Source organism: Scheffersomyces xylosifermentans (genome assembly GCF_036884685.1).
Source record: "Scheffersomyces xylosifermentans strain CBS 12540 chromosome Unknown RJT20scaffold_3, whole genome shotgun sequence".
Classification (NCBI taxonomy): domain Eukaryota; kingdom Fungi; phylum Ascomycota; class Pichiomycetes; order Serinales; family Debaryomycetaceae; genus Scheffersomyces; species Scheffersomyces xylosifermentans.
This window is the reverse complement of record NW_027042941.1, coordinates 2,318,863-2,338,897: the sequence shown is the minus strand read 5'-3', so window position 1 is coordinate 2,338,897 and position 20,035 is coordinate 2,318,863. Positions and strand designations below refer to the sequence as shown.

Sequence of the window (20,035 nt, the reverse complement as noted above, 5' to 3'; positions counted from 1 at the left end):
TTTCACTTCAGTTGACTGAAAAATAGACATACAAAATGGTTAAACAAGAAGACTTCGCTGTTGAGCAGTTCATGGACAAGTATGAGACCCATATTGATAATAACATGGGAGAAACATGCTCCGATTCGCTCAGTGTGAATCAATTGTTCGAATTGGTGAAATCAGCTGATCCCAAATTCTCTGTGGAGGAGCAACAAAAGCTTTTGACTGACAAGCTCTTGAATACCAAATTGACATATGGACACATTAGGGGCTCTCCTGCTTTGAAAGAAGCGATTTGCGCTCTTTACAATGATGATTCTGGCAAAGTTGGTGGCGATATCACGGAAGAAAACATTGTGATTTCTAACGGAGCTATTGGAGCAAATTTCTTGACATTATACTCTCTCGTCAATGCTGACGACAAAGTAATCGTAGTCGATCCCACGTACCAGCAATTGTCGAGTGTAAGCTCAGTATTCTCTCAGAACAAGAAGAATGTCGTTCAGTTCCCGTTAAAGTTTGAAAATGGGTTCTTGCCTGACTTGGAGGAATTGAAGTCTTTGATTAAAGAACATTCTCCGAAGTTGGTTATCATCAATAACCCAAACAACCCAACGGGAATTGTGTGGTCTGATGCAATTGTAAGTGAGATTGTAGAGATATGTAAAGCTGATGACATCTGGTTAATGTGTGATGAGGTTTACCGTCCGTTGTACCACTCAGTTCCTCAAGATGAACAGCCCAAGTCTATCATCAACTATGGTTACACCAAGTCTATTTCAACTAGTTCTACCTCGAAGGCATTTGCATTTGCCGGTTTAAGGTTGGGATGGGTTGTTAGCAGGGAAAAATCATTGATTCGTGATTTGTTTTCCAAACGTGACTATAATACAATTGCTGTTTCAACAGTGGACGACTTTATTGCCACGTTGGTGATCCAAAATTACAAAACAGTCCTCCAAAGAAGCTACGATATCTGTTTGGAGAATATCAAGGTCATTCAGAAGGCAATTGATGAATCAAATGGCTTGTTGAGCTGGGTAAAGCCACGCGGAGGCACTACTTGTTTCATTAAGATCAATATTCCTAACATTGATACTTATAAACTTTGTAGTGAGTTGGCTGAAAACTATGGAACCCTAGTTGTTCCAGGCGAAGTATTTGGAAATAGATCTGGCTTCTTGAGAGTGGGATTCGGAAATCAAGCCATGAGCATTAAAAATGGATTTATTGAGTTGAACAAGTGGTTCAAGAACAATGGGTACTGAGAAGTCAATAAGTTCAGGAAAGGAGACTGACCAACATTAAAAACTCAGGAAGACAAGGGGAATACTGTCTTGTGGAATCCAGTGCTTGCTCTTTCTTCTAGAGCATTTCAAGATTGCTCTCTTGTTGATTCTTCTTTTGATTTGTTGTCACTTCGTAGAATTTTTTTATGAAGTAATGTTTTAATCCTATAAATAGATTTTATGTTATGATTGTATCAAGAAGAAGCCATGAGCAATGACTCCAGTCATTTAAAGAAAATCGGTTACTTCATTTATTACAAGAAGAAGAGGCTATATCCACTAAAACAATAGATATTTACTCTGCCTTAGAGCCAAGATAATCAAGGTACTTTTTCCTAAAAAGCAAAATATAAAAAAGAAGAATCTTTCCGCCTTTACAACATTGGTCACAAAGTTTCCTTGAAGTTGTCTTCACTATTGACTATAAAAAATGAATGTATCGTATTCCAAATTACTCGTCCGTATGAAAAGGTGAGCTGCCTCTACCAAGGGTCTTCAAGTTTCACCGAAGATCTCATGTCCACTCGTTCGACAAGACGTCTAAGCTGACAGAGACGATTCTCTTAATGGGCTAGAGAATTTTCTATTCCATAGAGATATTTGGTAGAGAGTTCTTTTGTTTAACATCTCGGTATTGGTACTTATCCATGCAACATCAACCAGCCAGTTCATATTTAAAGAGAGGTCCAGCCCTTTCTTCAAAAATGATGAGAAATATTCAATTTAGTAACACGAGTACAATTGATAGGTCTGTTTCATTTTTCTTGCAATATTCAACAGACTATCATAGAATATCTTCTTCGTCGAAGACAATTCATTTGAATGCTTAAAGGAGAGAGGTTCGGATTCACCTGACGAATATTCAATTCCTTTTATGAAGTTTAAATGACACAATTAAGACATTTGGTATGGTTTCCAAGAAGCATTATTCTCAAATGTTGTTTCTAAGCTATTTGTCACCTATCTTAAAACCGAATATTACATCAAGAAAAGACCTCCCCATATTGTGAAAGACAAACATGTTAAAATGACTCTCTATATGAGTATGGTAGTCTACACCCATTTGGAATCATCAACAGCAAACGGTTCTAAACAAGGTGGTATTTCGACCATCTTTATTCAATTTGAACAATGATAATTCAACGAATCTAATTTCAACGAATCCTAGAACAAGTTTTGAATTGAACCCAAATTATTCATAGTCACAAATTGTTGACTATTACAAGGTAAGGTTGGATTGTGACTTGGTGATTCAGATTCCTTCAGTGTAAAACTTGTTTGTGGATTCAAATTATATTATGATTCTCAAGTTCCAAGACTTGCAGCTTTCATATGGTGGAAGACCATTTAAGTCAGCTTTGTTCTCCATATAATTCCATAAAGGTCCCAATTTTCTTGTTTTCTTCCATTGCTATTAGTTAAAGAAAGAATCCAATGAAATGAAATGCATCAAAAGATTTTATTCTTCTTTATTTCATCAACACCTCAGCTGAGTTTAATATTCTTTCAAAATAGAGTCTTGAAGAGAAATCCATCTCAATACTCTTATTAGATCTACATCCAATTACAGTTTGCATTCAACACCTCTAAAATACCATTCTGTTGATGGTGACACACCTATTTGTAATAAGCAGCAACTTTAACTGAAAGTTTTTGATGTTGCAAGGCCAAAAATGGTTAGCTGAACATTTGGTTAATCAAAACCTCCAAATTATTTCAAGTGGGAACACCAGATGGTCGAAAATATCGGTCCCAACCATAGAAACATTATCAGTAATTAAAAATAGATTTACTGGCAAAAAAAAATCCATTGTCATTATTATCTAGACAGAAGATACTTTTAGTTTGGCAGGATTTAAAATGAAATTTCCACAATTCAACATAATTTCCATGCTTCCTTCTGCAATCACAGAGGCGCCAACAAGTGGATTTATTGACGGATTAGAAAATTATTTAGTAATAAATGTGTCATATTATAAAGCACATAACTGAAGTGTGTGAAATATCCTAAATTAGGTTAGTTTGAAGCCGAGTTTGGCTTATATTTTTACATTAGTTTTGATTTGGGTACGGACCAAATACAACTCGAACGAACAATATTATCAACCCCCCCCCCCAAAACCAACTACAAAAGTATCAAGAAGTCGGCAGCAAGCCGAATTATTCCGTGTTTCTGCTGTCTATTTATGATATACGAGAGAACTTAACCAGCCCAATTATGGTTTTTTTGGTAGCTGCATCAGTATATACCTATCCAGTCAGCGATGATAAAACTAGCAGTGTCCATATTTTTCAAATCAAAACACAGTCCACGAAATAGCTGCAAAGCTCATTATAACCAGAAAAAATACTCATGCACAAGTCGAATCTTACTCCACCATTGAGCCCCTATGAATGGCTTCCAACCAACAACCAAGAAGTTTGATCGTTTCCACCAGCAATTGCAAAATGCCAATTCCACCATTGCATCACATGGCCGCCAAAAAACCGCTCGTCCAGGTCCGTGCGGCGCACCTGCAGCAAGTTATTTTTAGCATTCCCCGATGGGGCAAGTCGGTATGGAAGTATGGAAGTATCTAAGGGGAGCGTCTTTGGGTAAATTAGATGGACGATAGGATGATGTACGGCGTTGTCGGTTAAAGAAAAAGCGAGATAAGAGCGGTAGACGAGAGGAATTCGGGGATTTGACGAGCCCAAGCCTGGGTAGAAGAAGAAGGTATTCCAGTGGTTCTTTGGTGTGATGAAAGAGATGGGCTCCCAAACGAAGAACCAACACGGGATCCAAAATTTGCAATACAGAAGATCAGTGAATTAGCGGTGAACGGTTGAAATCGCTTACATGAGAGATACGGCGTCTTCATTAGTAAGATTTACATTGTGGGCGGGGCTTCGGAGGCTGCGAAAGGTGAAAATTTGATCTGTGATATTGTCCGAATACAGGGTAAATTAATGGGATTATGAATGATAAAAAACGGTAATCAAATGGTAATTCAGTATAACGCAATCGAATGCAAATTGGGCGTCATCGGTGTAATTGTACAGCACAGGCACCGAAAGTTGAAAAATCTAAAAATGCCACTAAAAAAAAACCACTACCAAAAGAATGGTCCTCCGACCTCACGGCATTAAATTTGGTATTACCCCTGTAGAAAGATCATGCCAGAGGTAATTAGAAGGCATGCAATGGTTCTCTGGGGTTATTTTATTACATGTGTTTCCAAGTATGTGTTAATTGGGTTATTCTGTGGTGCATTGGCTTGGGCCGTAATGTAGTAAATTAAATTTAATGCATATTCACCAAGCATCCGTAGAGTCTTTTAGATTCTGTGGTTTATTTAGTATATGTATAATATATGTAGTTCATGTAGCATTTGTTATTTATGATGCTATGGATCATGCCACATCACAGTGTCCCAACATACACAAACAGAACCATCTCTGATTCGTACCATTTACGGCAAAGTCGAGTTTCTCGTATATGTGTTAAATTTGCACCCTAATAGTCCCACATTTCATTTGAATCAAATATTCTAAAACACAACTCTTTGGCTTGTTCCAATATTTCCCATGGGTTTCCAACCCCCTTCTTTCTTTATTATCGGATCTTTCTGCACCAAACACCCTGAATTCATGGAAGTAATATATATCTAGAACCCGTTTTGCTCATCTCTCTTAGTTGGTATATTATTGGTTTCCCATCCCTTGTCATCTTGTATTTAAATCTGTTAAGGAGGATGGATTTGGTGAATCTGTAGAATCTGCTCAATGACTTCTTTATGTCCATCTCATGTCCCATAAATTCCCATCTCTCATGGCCATTTCCATCCCCACCTCATCTTCTGTACTGTAGATCCTACTAGTACCCTGCTTCCTTCCTTACCTCTATTATACCCTTCACGACAATGCGAACACACCCATTCCTGTAGCCTTCTTCCAGTTCCGTTTCCTATTCCGTTCCTGTGCATATTCCCATCGGTTACCTGTTTCGTGTTTCTCTATAATTAGCAATACAGCTTGGTAGGCACTATAGGTGGCTGTCGATCTTTAACTGGAAAAAGGGCTTTCCGATTGTAATTGTGAATTTTTGTCATTGCTGGGGCTTCGAATTTTCATTATCTTCTCTCGTACCTGGTCGGATAGTTTATATTTAGATTTTTCATTCTTTATTCTTCATTTATCCAGCGTCCCAGTTGAATTGGTGATAATAGTTTTCGAATTAATAATTAATTAGTTTAAATCTTGCTATTATATTGTTTTTGTTGTTGTGTTATTTATAGATCCCGTACTATTTATAGGCAACCGACTGGACATTTATACCAGAACCAGTACTTCTTTTACTACTAGTAGTAGCATTATTGGTATTGTTATTGTTGTTGTTGTTGTTATTATTATTATTATAATTAGTATTCCTATTGCTGGATATTACAATTATCCACTTCTCTTTAGGTCTACACCCCCGGATTCTGTGCTTTAAGGCCCGTGTTCCTAATTTACCAGCATCCCATCGTCTTTCTTCTACACGGCTTCGTTTCCCCTTTCGGGCCCTTTGTTTTCCATCTCCAACGTCGCCTATCTTCAGTGCCATAAGCCAGCATCCCGTTGTCGCTGCTGTCAAGCCGGAAATACTGATCTTCTGTCGTATATAAGCACCACCGCCCTCTTGTCGTGGTTGTTGAAAAATCCCTTGTGGGCTTCGAACTCGTCTGTCAGCACGTTACAACAAGTTGTTGAGCCCCTTTGGTTGAAGGTTTAGAATTGTTCCAGAAGCTTCTTTGGCACCTAGCAACGACCGGGACTGTGTTACAGATAGTGTTACAGATAGTGTTACAGATAGTGTTACAGATAGTGTTACAGATAGTGTTACATACTGTTTTCTGTGTTACTGTATAGACGTCAGTTGTAGATTATCATCGTTTGATTCGTCATTGAAGAGAGACTACAAGAAGAACAATAAGGACAGCAAGATCACTAAGACCACTAAGACTAGTAAGAACTACTAAGACCACTAAGAACTACTAAGACTACGAACAACAAAGCATCACTTGACTTTCTTTCATTTGAACGTCTTCTTCCATAGTCATTGTTCATTCAGTTCATTAAGTTCATTCAGTTCATACGACACGTCATTCAAAGATACGACATCATTCGGGATCATTGATTAACATAGTCTATCATTGTCTATCATAGTCTATCGTTAGTCTACCATTGATTTACATCGTCTTGCATCGTCTACGATTGGTATCATCATCAAGTTGATAGTAATTGGTTTCGTTCTTATTACCATCTCCGTTCAGCTATAGTCGTTTCATTAGTGTCGTTGTTTGAGTCATCGTCATCATTGATAGGAATCGTAAGCAATCATCATTGAGAGTCTTCATTGATAGACTCCATTAACCATCATCATTGATAGACTCCATTAATCATCATTGATAGTCATCGTTAACCAGCAACAACAACAACAACAACATCATCATCATCATCATCATCATCATTATTATTGATAGTCTCCATTGATAGCCTTCATCGTCAGCAATCATCATTAACTATCATCGTTAACTATCATCATTTCACCATCATCATTGATAGTTTCCATTAACCATCATCGTTAGTCACCACCATCGTTAAGCACTACCATCATTAAACACCACCAACGCTTCATCACTCAGGTCTTCACCGTCATTTACATCCCCTGATTCCACACACTTCAAACACATCATTCTCCTTCTCTTCATTATCACACCTTCATCCCCCACCACAATGTCCAGACAACTTTCAGACTCAAACCCGTCACACTCATCGTCCACTTCAACTGTAGACCCCACCAACCAGTCAGCTAACATATACTACGGCCGTCTGGTCAATAAGGTGTTCAACCAGGACTTCATCATCGACAAACGGTTCAAAATCGTCAAAGAACTCGGCCATGGAGCCTACGGGATCGTGTGTTCGGCCAAGTACGACGACGGCTCTCTCTCCAGCGACCACGAAATCAACACCGATGCCACGACAACCAACTCCAACTCATCTTCTTCCGACGGAAGCTACGTCGCCATCAAGAAGATCACCAACATCTTCAGCAAGAAGATTCTCTGCAAACGGTCGCTTCGAGAACTCAAACTTCTCCAGTTCTTCAGAGGTCACAAGAACATCACATGTCTCTACGACCTCGATATCATCCCTAACCCTCTAACCGGAGAGTTCAACGAAATCTACCTCTACGAAGAGCTTATGGAGTGTGACATGCACCAGATCATCCGCTCGGGTCAACCATTGACCGATCTGCATTACCAATCGTTCATATACCAGGTTCTCTGTGGTCTCAAGTACATCCACTCGGCCGACGTGTTACACAGAGACTTGAAGCCAGGAAACTTGCTTGTCAATGCCGATTGTGAGTTGAAGATCTGTGACTTTGGCCTTGCTAGAGGGTTCTCCGAAAATCCGGAGCAGAATGCCGGCTTCATGACGGAATATGTCGCTACTAGATGGTACAGAGCTCCGGAAATCATGTTGTCATTCACCAATTACTCAAAGGCCATCGATATGTGGTCCGTAGGATGTATTTTGGCCGAACTCCTCGGAGGAAAGCCGATTTTCCGGGGTAAAGACTATGTAGATCAGCTTAACCAGATTCTTTTGATTCTCGGAACACCCAGAGAAGCTACTTTGACCAAGATAGGCTCTATCCGAGCCCAGAACTACGTCAGATCGCTCCCCTTGATGAAGAAAGTCAGTTATGTCGAGCTTTTCCCCAATGCTAACCCATTGGCACTCGATCTCTTGGAGAAAATGCTTACTTTGGACCCATTTGAGAGAATATCGGTAGAAGAAGCCTTAAATCATCCATATCTTGCTATCTGGCACGATCCACAAGACGAACCCGAGTGTCAGGTGAAATTTGACTTCAAGTCGTTTGAAACTGTTGACGACATGGCCGAGATGAAGCTGTTGATCATAGAAGAAGTCAAGAACTTCAGGGAGTTCGTTAGGAAGCCTATTCACGAGCAGCAGCAGATCCAGTTACAAGTCCAGATCCAGCAGAGGCAGAAAGAAGAAGCAGAGGCTGCTGCTGAAGCTCATAGGAAGGAACAACAGTTGTTACAGCAACAACAGCGGTTACAGGACGAAATGAATGCAATGGATATCGTAGCAGCAACTCCATTACAACAACCACAATATGAAATGCTCCACAGTGCCGGTGGAACGAGTTCAAACGCTCATTTAATGCATAGCCATGCTCCCGTGAATACAAATCCAGGAGACTTCGCCAACAACCCAGACGTTCAGTACTACCAACAGGTTCCAAAGCCACAGGAGTTGGATGAATTTGCATTCTCCCATGGAAACAACGATGAAAACAATAACAACACTAATAATAATAACCCGGTTTCTGCCCCAAATGACTTGTACAGTGCCCAGTCGCTTCAGTATCTGAACAGCCAAGGACAACCATTCGAGGGCCAGCAGCTGGCTCTGGACTTGTTCCGGTTGGAGGAGGAGCTTGGGTTTGGTTTGGACGGGAACTTATTCAACACGAACTTCCAGTGAATCGAGAAATCGAAAAGGCTTTTGATCGAGAAAGAATAAAACCATTGGTATTGGGTAGATATCGACTTCACAAGAAGATACATAAACCCAGAGGATGACGAATGAACCAGCATTAATATAACAGCCAAATTCATGTCGTTATACAAACCATCACTCAAACTCCACCTCTCGTTCTGTTCCCATTCGAATTTCTACTTCAAACAATGTTCATAACTTCATTACTACGAGCTGTTCATCACCTTCATTTCAATAGCTCGTGATGTCTATAATTTCATCCATTGATCCATTCCTATATTCTAACATTCTACTTAAATACTTTCTATATATATGTCATTTTCTAATGTACTATAGTCCCATTGGAGTATTCAGTATCCTCTTTTAATACAAACCAACGTGAACAAACCGTGAAATCAACATTCACGTCTCTCAAATGTGTATATTCATGTTATTCATGTTATTTAATGTCATATGCTAGTACTTTTTTGTAATGTCGACTATTCTCGACTTCCAAGCTATTCTATCAAATACCTGAAGATGTCTCCGTTCTTGCAGAAGCACCAGAAGTTACCAGAATCCACATAGAAGCCGTCGATCTTACCGTCATGGATAAGTGTCGATAAGTCCAAGCTAAGCAATGGAACCTCTATGGATGGTACCAACTTATCATTCTCAATAGGTGGAATGATCGTGCTATAGCGTGGCTGCTTGTTGTGACCAGCAGGAATTCCTGCCTTCTTAGCCAAAGTCTTGTAGTGTCTCTTCAATCTCAAGTCGTAGAGTGACTTGTACAACGAGGTCAAGATCTCAATCTGGTCCTCCGTAGCTGCTGTCAACGTTTCATCATTACTACTTGCTCCGGTGTTGCTTCCAGCGGTGCCAGTATATGCACCGGAGTTTCTGCTTGCTGTTAAGGAATCGCTGGCTGGATTTTGAGAAGTAGCTAGAATAGTCGTCATGTTCATGCTTCCAGCAGAGAATGGGGTTCCACTGACAGTGATGAGAGGGTGTTCTTCGTTGTGCATAGACCTCGTTCTGTTGTGGAACGGCGTATTACTGGCCTTGACAGGGATACTTGCTGACGAAATCCCCGTTCCTTGTGTGGCAACACCCGTGGAAGAAGCTTTTCGAGGATTAGTTGGACTAGGACTATGACTGATGATTGGTATGATGGACTTCGTTGTTGTGACAAGCGCTGGACTTCCAGCAGAAGGTCCTCCAACAGAGCCGTACACAGACCTTCTTCTATGTGGTTTATTGTCCTTATCTCTGTTCTCCTTGTCCTTGTTTTCAACCGGTGGAAGTTTCTTGACCTTCGGCAACGCTCTATAATCGAATTCCCAAATAATGATCTTGCCGTCAAAGCCACATGAGATCAACTTGTACACCAGGCTGCTGCTTCCAAAGGACGATGGCTCTAGTTCTCCTCTGTGGTTATACTCGTCGTCGCGGACGAATCTGATCTTACGAACAGTGTTGGTGTGCCCTTTGAAACGACCTACAATCTTGATTTCCTTGATAAGAGGAGGATAAAGTTCTTTTAAAGGATAGACCAATCTTGGTGTATGGTTGTGGTCATTTCTGGCGATATCAAAGCTGTTGGATGGTGTGGTATTGCTGGGAGATAAGAACATTGCTGCTGTGGGCAAGTTTCCCGAGCTTATACTGTTCAAAGTACCACTTCTTGAGCGTCTACCAACAGGACCACTAGCAGAAGTGGCAGGATTTAATCCGTTGACGTTGGTAGATGAATGGTGGATACTTCCAGCGACACCAGCACCAGAATTCTTCGTGAGAAGACCATTGACATTGTAGTAAGTAATCTTGAAGATCTCGATCAAGTCTCCCTTTCCTACAATGCAAACAAACCGGAAATCTGGTGAAAACTGAATGTCTGTGATGCCATCATTGAAGTAGTTCGATACCAAGTCAGTTAAGAAGACGTTGTTGTTCTTGATATCGCTAGGATTGCCGTAGTTCTTCTTGTAGGTGAAGATGAAGTCCACGAAGCGAACTAGGCCATCGTCTCCTCCAATTGCAAGTATCATGGGCTGGCTTTCGCTATGGACACCGTCATTGTATTCACCATAGGGCATTGTCGAAGCAAGAGCAGTTATAGGTTTGTGACTAACTTTAAAATGGCCCACAAGATAGCTTGGAGTGTAGAAGTCCTCTTCGTCATTGATATCGACAGCTCCAGAAGCCTCTTGTTGAGCACTCTTCTTGTTAAGCGGACTCAAATCGAACTTCTTAAAATATGTTATGTAGGCGTCCTTTCCCACGACTCGTTTGGAATATCTACCGACTCCTGAAGACGTCGACGATACAGAAGACTTCTTGAGCTTTTCCTCCGAGCAGTTGTTAGTGCTTGGGTTAGAACGAGATGCATAAGGGTTCAATAAAAGAACTTCTCCGTTTGAACAACCTGCTACTATCAAATACTCGTATGCCTGGTGTTGGATGATCTCTATAGTAGTAATGGCTACATTTCCGAAAGAAGAAGAGTACGAGTTTGATACGGACGACCTCAGGTTAATTGAAACGGAGTCTGGATGAAGAAGACTGGTTCCAAAGCCAAAGTCATCAAACACTTGGAAATTTAACTGGAGAAGATTGATAATAGCAACTTCTCCCGAGTCAAAACCAAGAAGGACAATTGGTTCTTTGTTCTTGTTGACAAAGGTATGCAAGGCCGTCACAATGATGTTCTGGCGGAATTGGAGCCTCAACAAGGGCTCTTCTATGAGTTTGTTATACTCTTTTTTGACGGCAGCAGGTGCAGTGTTGGCAATTCCGTTACTGTTGTTGTCGTTTGTAGTATTTTGACTACTTGAGGCTCCATCTGCCTCCTGAAATGGTAATATGGGTATATTTGTCACTATCTGCTTCGAATTCTTGTAGTTAGAATCCGAATCCAAGGCAATAACATTCAACACATTGACATGGGTAGAAATAAGCAATTTCGATGTAGTAGGCGAACGCAATTCAGACAAATAAGTGTCAGCATCATACAGTGTGATTCTATCTATTAGCGAGTTTATAAGCACTGGTTTTGACGATGATCCACTATTCGAATGGGCCTTATTTCCTGCGTTATTGACATCCACGTAGTTGAGAAGCGATTGGTAATGTTCTGTGAGCGGATTTGGATTCCTGCTGTTGGAGGAGTTGTGATTTCCACTTGCGCTGATTCTGAGCAATCTGTTGAAGCTGTTGGTCATCTTATTTAATGGGTTTTTGGTGGCTGAATCGTCGTTGAATGAGTTTCTATGAGTTCTACGAGTTAGAGGAGCATTATTCACTTCTATGATGCTACTGAGACAACCTGGATTCAATTGGATGATTTTAAAAGGGTCGTGGGTGAGTGGGTTGACGTTGGCTGCAATGTGCATATTTCCTTCGGATTCCTTGTCCTTATGCTTGACCACTTTCTTGAACAAATTGGTGATATGATATGGCAATGAGACATAAGTCGTAGATTCATTGGAAAGATGAGATAAAGGTGGTCTAGCGATGTTCAAATACGAGTCGTCGAGCTTGGCCGTCATGCTGGATGAGTGAGACCCCGTTAGAGGCCAATTTACACACTTTTCTCCCTCTTGCAACCGTTCATCTTTCAATGAGAAATGAACATTGGGATCCAAATGAGTCGGACCAGGGCATACTGAGTTTAGAAACGGCTGAGTCGACGGAAGCTGCTCCAAAGAGATAGCTGTCAGCGTCATGTATTCTAGATGTGATGTGGGGTTTTTGTGAGGTCGTTTAGCGGAGCTTAACCGGAACTTTTAGCGTTTGAAATTGGTATAACCAAGATAGTAATCCATCAATGGAAACTATGAAAAAGAAGGCGATGTTGGCAAATAGGCCCAATATAAACACACTTTTTCAGCGAAAACTCGGGATTTTTCGTAGAAATATGGTTCCTGTTCATAGAGCTCCTTGAACTCTTTCCAGCGCTGTTGAACCGAATTGTCGACAAAGAGCTGGCCTACAACTGGGCCGTTTCTTCTTTATTAGTGATCTTTCAACTTTGGAGAAGTGTTGGGTGCGACATTTGTGGGAAATGTCGCGGTTATGCGGAGGTGGGGAGACGACTTTTGTTGCTATGGAGAGACGGTGGAAGGGTTCGAATTAGGGATGGGAAGGAAAGTGGAGATTTTCGGGGTTATTTGTAGATGGAAGTGTGTTGGGTGTTGTGGGACATGGTTTTGATAGTCTTAGATATTCAAGTTTATAGGTTTTATTGGACTATTACACTGTCTCTAATGGTCGTACCAACTGCTGTTTCCGGATTTGCAATCGCTCCGAAGCGAATGCATATAGACCTAAGAGTGCATACAGCACCGAGGAGTGCGTGGGGAGACAATGGGGGAATTACGGAGAATGGGGCAGAAGAGGTGGGAAATGGGGGGGAAATGGGGATTTTTTGGGAGTGAAAGTTAGGTAGGACTAATGCAAGAGTTGGTTAGAGTTAATATATCTTGTTAGTTTACAGAAAAACAACAAGAAATCTCCCTTTACTCTGGCTTATACCAGTCTCATCGACTGTTCGTTTACCTGATTTTAACTATGAAGACGCAGAAACGGTTGTTCCGACGGGCTTATCGGACTGCATACAGACAGCACTGTTAACAAAAATAGGAGTCAAAATGCGGAATAAATTAAACTGCCGGCATATAACACAAAGGACCAATGTACAGGAAAGTTGGCATAACTGCACACAACCCACAGACCTGCATATATCACCCAATAGGGCCATAGGAATTTTTATGGTTTTTTGCACATTGAAACAACTTTCTTTTGCTAGAGAAGAAGTATAGAAGAGGTGAAAAGTAGTGAAATGGTAGGTAAAAAGTTGAAATTGAGGTGACGCGGTTGTTTGGGGAAAGTTTTGTTAATTCTGGGTGAAAATTGGGCTCAGGTGATAGCCACGAATGAGGTCTTCATGGGATGCCCCAAAAAAGGGTATGAAGAATAGAGAGTAACGAAGAAAGACGGTCAAAAAGGGTGGAAATTGCAGTTTTATTGGCTGGAACAATGTTGCAGACGGACAGGATGATTTAGGCAAATTTTCACAAAGTTCGGCCGTTTTTTGGTGCCGTTAGGCCACTTCCTTTAAAATCGAGATGAGGTCTCGCTGGAGGGACTTGGTGGTTTTATGGTGAAAAATAGCTAGTGAGGTCCCAAATTATGGAAGGCAGTGGATATACGGTCTCAAAGAAGCTTAGGGAGGTCATGGAGGTCATTTTGGTAAAAGAGTTGGAGAGACGCTTCTGGGTGCAATTTTCGACGCCTTAGCGAGAGAAAGTCTACGAGATGGTATGACGGTTGTTTGGAAGCTTTTACTGACCGCAAGATTGTTGGAAATGAAGTGTATGTAAGGATTTGCAGCTTACAGGAGGTTAAATGGCGCCGAGGGCTGATAATAGATCTAACAGCCGTCGGTGTACCCTTTCGGCTTTATATTAAGCGAGAGGTGCATTTAGAGAGGCCTTTTGAGAGGGTTTTCTTGGACCCAACGGGCTGGAGGATCTTGTAGGTCGAGCAGGATATTTTGCAGACCGCTAGAGAGCTGCTTGCGAAGTTTCCGCTTGATAACCTCCCCAGGGTGGCCTCTTCAACCATTTCTATGAGCCCACTCCCACATAACTACAACATTCCCATAATTCACGTGTGCCATGATCACATGATACCATTTTGGGATATGGTTCCAAAGGATGGTATGAGTTTTATTGTAAGTTGGCCTGTCGTTGCAGGATGCAGATAATAGAGAGGTGGTATGGAGGAATGCCCAGGGAGTTTTCTATTTCGCTGAAAGTTTAATCGAATTGGTTTTCACTTTTCTAAGGAGAGGTTTACAGGTTATTTTGTGTCTAGAAATGATGAACAGAGCAGCGGCGGCAGCGGCAGCGAAGGTATCGACGTGACAGAGTCAGTCGTGGCTAAGTGAAGTTGCATTTTTGGCAGAAGTCGATTTCAAAGACGTTACGAGTGTATTCATGAAAGTACTTTCTATTTCGCAGCCATTTGTCACTGATCAAGTATTGCACGGCAGAACAAATAGCCCAATGAAGAGGGAACCCGTACGGTTACTCGCTTATCAGTTCTCAGATAAAGCTGACGAAATAGCACTAACATGAGCATGCCCACCCATACTTTCTTCACATTCACTTTGCAATGAGTTACTGAGAGTGCTGCTACAGTCACAGTGAAAACACTACGCTCACTACGCACAGTACACCGTATACCGTATACTGGAAATGCTCACTACGTTAAATTGCACAGTACGTTAAAATGATAACTTCGCACTGTTGTCTCACTGACGAATGTCATCTCGCAGTGACAAAATAGTGAGAGAAACTGTTTTTCTGGGGAGGAAATGTTAGACTAAGGATAAGACTGTCTCTCACTTGCGCGGTAGCTCTCGCTGTCGTGGTATGTAAACTCGCTACGCTCGCACTAACAATTCTAACTACACTCACTACCCACCACACACACAGAGAAATGCTCACAATACTCGACATAAAGCAGCTCCCTCACTATGGATTAGTCGCACATACAAACATACACAGAGACAAACACAGAGACACTCACATACACTCACAAGTATCACGCTTGTCACAGTCTCAATCCTCACTCTCAATAGTCACTACGTAGTTACTGTTGGGTTTATCTGGTTTTCTCTGGTTTTATCTGGTTTTATCACTCATTAGGTTGCTCCCTGACTCTGTCACTGCACTCACCTACTTCAACCATACAACATAAAATACAACCATACAGCCATACAGCCATACATACATCCGTTCAACCATTATCTACATAATAACACAAACAAAATACGTCGCAGTCCTTAACTCACTCACTCACTCACTCATCATTTACACACTGACTCACAACTCACTCATTTCACACTTCCTTTACACACTCAGTTTAATCCTCCCTCACACATACTCACATACTCACATACTTAATACTCACTATAATTCCTTTACTCACTCACCCACTAACTATTCCTCACCAAGTCACCCACAAACAGAAAAAAAGAAAACACACCAGCACACCAACACTTAGCTCACTCACAATTCACACTTCCACTTTAATCCTCCCTCACTAATCCTCCCTCACTAATCCTCCCTACTTTACTCACTCCCTTCACTCACTGTAATTCTCCCTCCCTCACAGAAAAACACACACACACACTCCACTTGCTGTTATACTCACTCACTTTATTCCTCCCTCCCTCACTTTATTCCTCACACTCACTCACTCTAATCCCCCCTCCACCACACGTGACCTCACCTCCCTCACCTCCCTCCCCGTCCCCGTCTCTCATTCGCCCACACACTCATCCAACCCCCTATTTTTATCCACCACACAAATCACTGCCACTACAACTCCCGTCATACAACCCTCACCTCCCTCCATTCTCCACCACCGTGTCTCCCTTCACGCCCTTTTGACTTGCTCCATCTCACCGCCCTCCTCCGAGCATCCCCCAAGTCCCTCCATCCCCCAAAACTCCCCGTCTTCCTGCCCTTCTCCGGCCCTCTTGTCCCCCGTTTCTCATTTGCTGTGACGGTGGCCAACGGAAAATTTTCTCACGAAAAATTTTGGCGGCCGAAGCCAGCGCATACCCCCGTGCCGCAGTACTGTACCCGAGTCGGTGCCAGTTACCAGTGGACAACAACAGGGATTCCGAGCTTGAGGCCCAGTTTTCACCGCCACGGAAGGCGATTTCGAGTGTTTTAACGACGGCAACTAGGTATATCGGGGCCCAGGTTAACAGTGGCGGTTTCAGATTTCCAAAATTCGCCCTGGTTGTCGTGTTACACTGGTTCTAACCGGTTCCCCCAGAAAATCCAGTAGTTATCACCGACTTCTCCAGCAAGCGAGTCCCCACAAGCCCCCAGAGCGTCGGAAAGTTCCTGGATCATGGCTATCCTACCCGCAAAGTCCCCTGGAGCAGCCAAACAACATGCCAGTGGTGCCCGGTTCCGGCAAAGGAAGATCTCGGTGAAGCAACCGTTGACCATCTACCAACAGAAGGATCTACCAACATTGGACATAAATAATGAGCTAGAACCCAGTCAAGTACATCATTTGAATGCTCCCGGTGCCCAGCAGCAACGGGACATACACGCCATAGAAACTGGTGTGGATAAAAACGAAGAAGATGAGGTTCATTTACAACAAGTGATTAACGCAGCACAACGAGCTTTATTAGGCTCCAAACGACTGGATGGAAAGTCAGATAATGAAAAGAAAGAAGAAGAAACTTCGGTATACATCCCTACTCCAGATGCTTCCAGATTATGGCCCGAAGCCCGCAAATATTACAGTGATCAGATATTCAAAGAGCCTGAATCATACATAAAATTCAGTGCTACAGTAGAAGACACAGTCGGAGTGGAATATAATCTAGATGAAGAGGACGAGAAGTTCATGGCCGAAGTGCTCGACAAACATTACCCCAAACCGGTGACATCTACCAAGAAGAAGAATAGTGAAGAGAATACCAAAAAGTGTACTGAATTAGAGTTTGAAACTATTTGCGATAAGCTCGAGAAGACCATCGAAGAACGCCAGCCGTTTTTATCGATGGACCCTACCAATATCCTATCTTACGAAGAATTGTCTACCTATATCGTAGATGAGTTCCACAGTTCGGTGAAACTGAGCAATCCATACGTACAAGCACCAGGAGGGAATATTAAGTACATCTCGGCATCTACGCTCAAAGAGAAGCTTGCCAAGGAGTTACAATATGAACCATTTGTGACAGAGTTTGATAAAAACCCCGAAGATCCTTCAAAATCCGCTATAAGGCCGATTCCTAAGTTATTTGAGCTTTTCGGTAAGCCCATTTATGATCATTGGAAATTGCGTAAAATAGAACGTCGAGGAAAGCAGATACACCCTGTATTAAAGTTTGAAGATCCCAACGCTAACGAGAAAGATAACGATGCTGATCCATATATCTGTTTCAGAAGACGTGAATTCCGTCAAGCTCGTAAGACCAGAAGAGCTGACACGTTAGGTGCCGAAAGAATCAGATTGCTCCAGAAGTCATTGCATAGAGCCAGAGACTTGATAATGTCAGTGGCTCAGAGAGAGTTACTTAAATTGGAGAATTGGCAAACTGAAAGGGCCATTTTCCAATCTCGTTGCGAAGGTAAGACCTTGAAGCGTACTATTGGTGTTAAAGGTGACGATCACTTATTCTATCCACACAAGAGAAAGAAGATTGTCAAAGTCAGAGAAGAGGACGAAGAGAAAGAAGCCAAGCGCAGAATTGATAATAATAGAAAGAAGCTCGACTCTCGCGAGTCTTCTGTCAATGCTTTGCCTGGAACAGCTACCATTGGTACCAATGCTGTCAACAAAGACAAGAATGGCCACCACCAACAACCATTACAACAACCAGAGGGCTCTTCTTCTTCCACTCAACCATATGTCAAATTACCACCATCTAAGATTCCTGATTTGGAACTTGTTACTGTCTCCTTGGTATTAAAGGAGAAGAATGAAACCATCAAGAGAGCTGTCTTGGAGAAATTACGCAAGAGAAAGGAACAGGACAAAGGTTTTGTCAATCTTACAGACGATCCTTATCAACCATGCTTCAATATTCATACTAATAACAACACCAAGGAGTTGAGCCACATTCCCTACTCATCTATTGCAGCTGCCAACTTCCATCAAATCAACAACACTAATTACATAAGCGATACATTGAAGAAATTGCTTGAAGAAGGAAAGAAGCCATTGCCTGGTTTGAAGACCTTCAGAGGCTCTAACGGAGAGTTAATTCCTTCGAAAGCATTCCCACACTTGCTGTCTTTACTTCAAGATCATATAAACTCTAATAGGTTCAACTCTTCGAGTTACATTGCACAACTTTTGGATAATATTGCTACAAATAACTTCAGTGCTTATAATAACGGTTACGGTCAACAACAGAAGAGAGCACATCCCGACGAGTATGTCGATGAATCGAAGTTGTCAGATCCGATCTTTAGAATGAGAAAAAGAGCTGGAAGAAGTAATCGTACTTTTGTAGACAGAAGAGGTTTACATACGAGGCCAGACGATGTTATTGATGAATGGCTCAAGCTTGACGACAATGATAAGGAAGATAAGATGGACATTGACAGTGCAAGCGAGAAAAAGATGGCTACTATTACGAATGTGTATGATTCCAAGGCTGATGCCATCAAACGTATGGATTCTAATTGGAAGTTTGACAATGATTTATCAGAATACCAAAGAGGTACGTTGGATCCATTCAGTATGGACCCATCCAAGCTTAACTCTATAAGTGACGACACTCAGTCCATCAGGTTTGGATCTATGTTACTATCCAAATCATATGGTCTTTTGAGAGAGTCTGTTCACCAAAGACAGCAAATTCTTGTCCAACAGGCGAGAATGAGAGCATTGCAACAACAACAACTTGTAAGTAAACAGCAGGCTCAACAAGCCCAACAAGCTCAGCAACAACAGGCACAACAGCAGCAACAACAGCAACAATATAACCCACAATCCGCTGCCAATCCACAGAGAGCACAGCAGATGGTTCAGAAAGCTTCCATGTCTCGCTCTGACAGCGGTGCTTCATACACCGTTGGCGCCACGCCAAGGCCTGGTGTAAACCCAGCCAATAACGCATTTGCTAGTAGAAAGACTTCATCATCTTTATCCCTTTCTAACGGATCCGACTCAAGTTCGAACAGAGTACAATTACCTAATGGTGAAGCCGTTAAAACACAGCAACAACTGCCAAGGTCCAGCTCATCCATTCATTTACAAAGAGGTCCTTCTGGATCTCCCATGTATCCCAACAATAGTAACTACAAGGGTCACGTAGGAAGTAACAGTCCCAACTCTCTGAACCTCAAGCAAGCCGGAAACTCTAAACCAGTCATGGCCACCAAAGAAGGTCCAAGAGAGTAAGGAAAGGCATATGTCTACGATATCCACTCATAATCATGGAAGTTTATTATATGATTCCAGGACTGATTCACAAATTTCCATCACAACACTAACCTGTTGTTTGTACATTTTGGCTCTAGATGGGCCCCATTAATTCCTTAGAAATGTATTTGATCTCACGATTTATATGTTTCGTATGTATTATAGCTTGAAATCACACGATTAATTATAGCGAAGAAGAAAGATTGTAGATATGATATAAAAGTAGCAAGAAATGAATCTTTGAG

At 41.8% G+C, this 20,035-nt stretch overlaps 4 protein-coding genes across 4 annotated transcripts; 3 read left to right on the top strand and 1 right to left on the bottom strand. All coding sequences in view use genetic code 12, as the record gives it.

The window, feature by feature from the left end:
• Positions 1-35: 35 nt before the first annotated feature.
• Positions 36-1,250, top strand: RJT20DRAFT_134722 (uncharacterized protein; the record flags this gene model as incomplete). Its single annotated transcript, XM_064918349.1, has 1 exon — positions 36-1,250. One exon carries the CDS (start codon positions 36-38, stop codon positions 1,248-1,250), a length of 1,215 nt encoding a protein of 404 aa, XP_064775519.1.
• A 5,778-nt stretch (positions 1,251-7,028) lies between these two features.
• MKC1 (mitogen-activated serine/threonine-protein kinase) lies at positions 7,029-8,819 on the top strand (the record flags this gene model as incomplete). The annotated part of the gene is made up of 2 exons (XM_064921554.1): positions 7,029-8,463; positions 8,533-8,819. The coding sequence occupies 2 exons, from the start codon at positions 7,029-7,031 to the stop codon at positions 8,817-8,819; spliced, it is 1,722 nt and encodes a 573-aa protein (XP_064775518.1).
• A 512-nt stretch (positions 8,820-9,331) lies between these two features.
• RJT20DRAFT_150203 (uncharacterized protein) lies at positions 9,332-12,978 on the bottom strand (the record flags this gene model as incomplete). Its single annotated transcript, XM_064919021.1, has 4 exons — positions 11,617-12,978; positions 11,139-11,574; positions 10,056-11,114; positions 9,332-9,665 (listed from the first exon to the last, which is right to left on the bottom strand). The coding sequence occupies exons 1-4, from the start codon at positions 12,539-12,541 to the stop codon at positions 9,332-9,334; spliced, it is 2,754 nt and encodes a 917-aa protein (XP_064775517.1). The 5' UTR covers positions 12,542-12,978.
• Positions 12,979-16,748: 3,770 nt separating this feature from the next.
• Positions 16,749-19,992, top strand: EPL1 (Epl1p; the record flags this gene model as incomplete). Its single annotated transcript, XM_064919020.1, has 2 exons — positions 16,749-19,201; positions 19,277-19,992. 2 exons carry the CDS (start codon positions 16,749-16,751, stop codon positions 19,767-19,769), a joined length of 2,946 nt encoding a protein of 981 aa, XP_064775516.1. The 3' UTR covers positions 19,770-19,992.
• Positions 19,993-20,035: the final 43 nt, after the last annotated feature.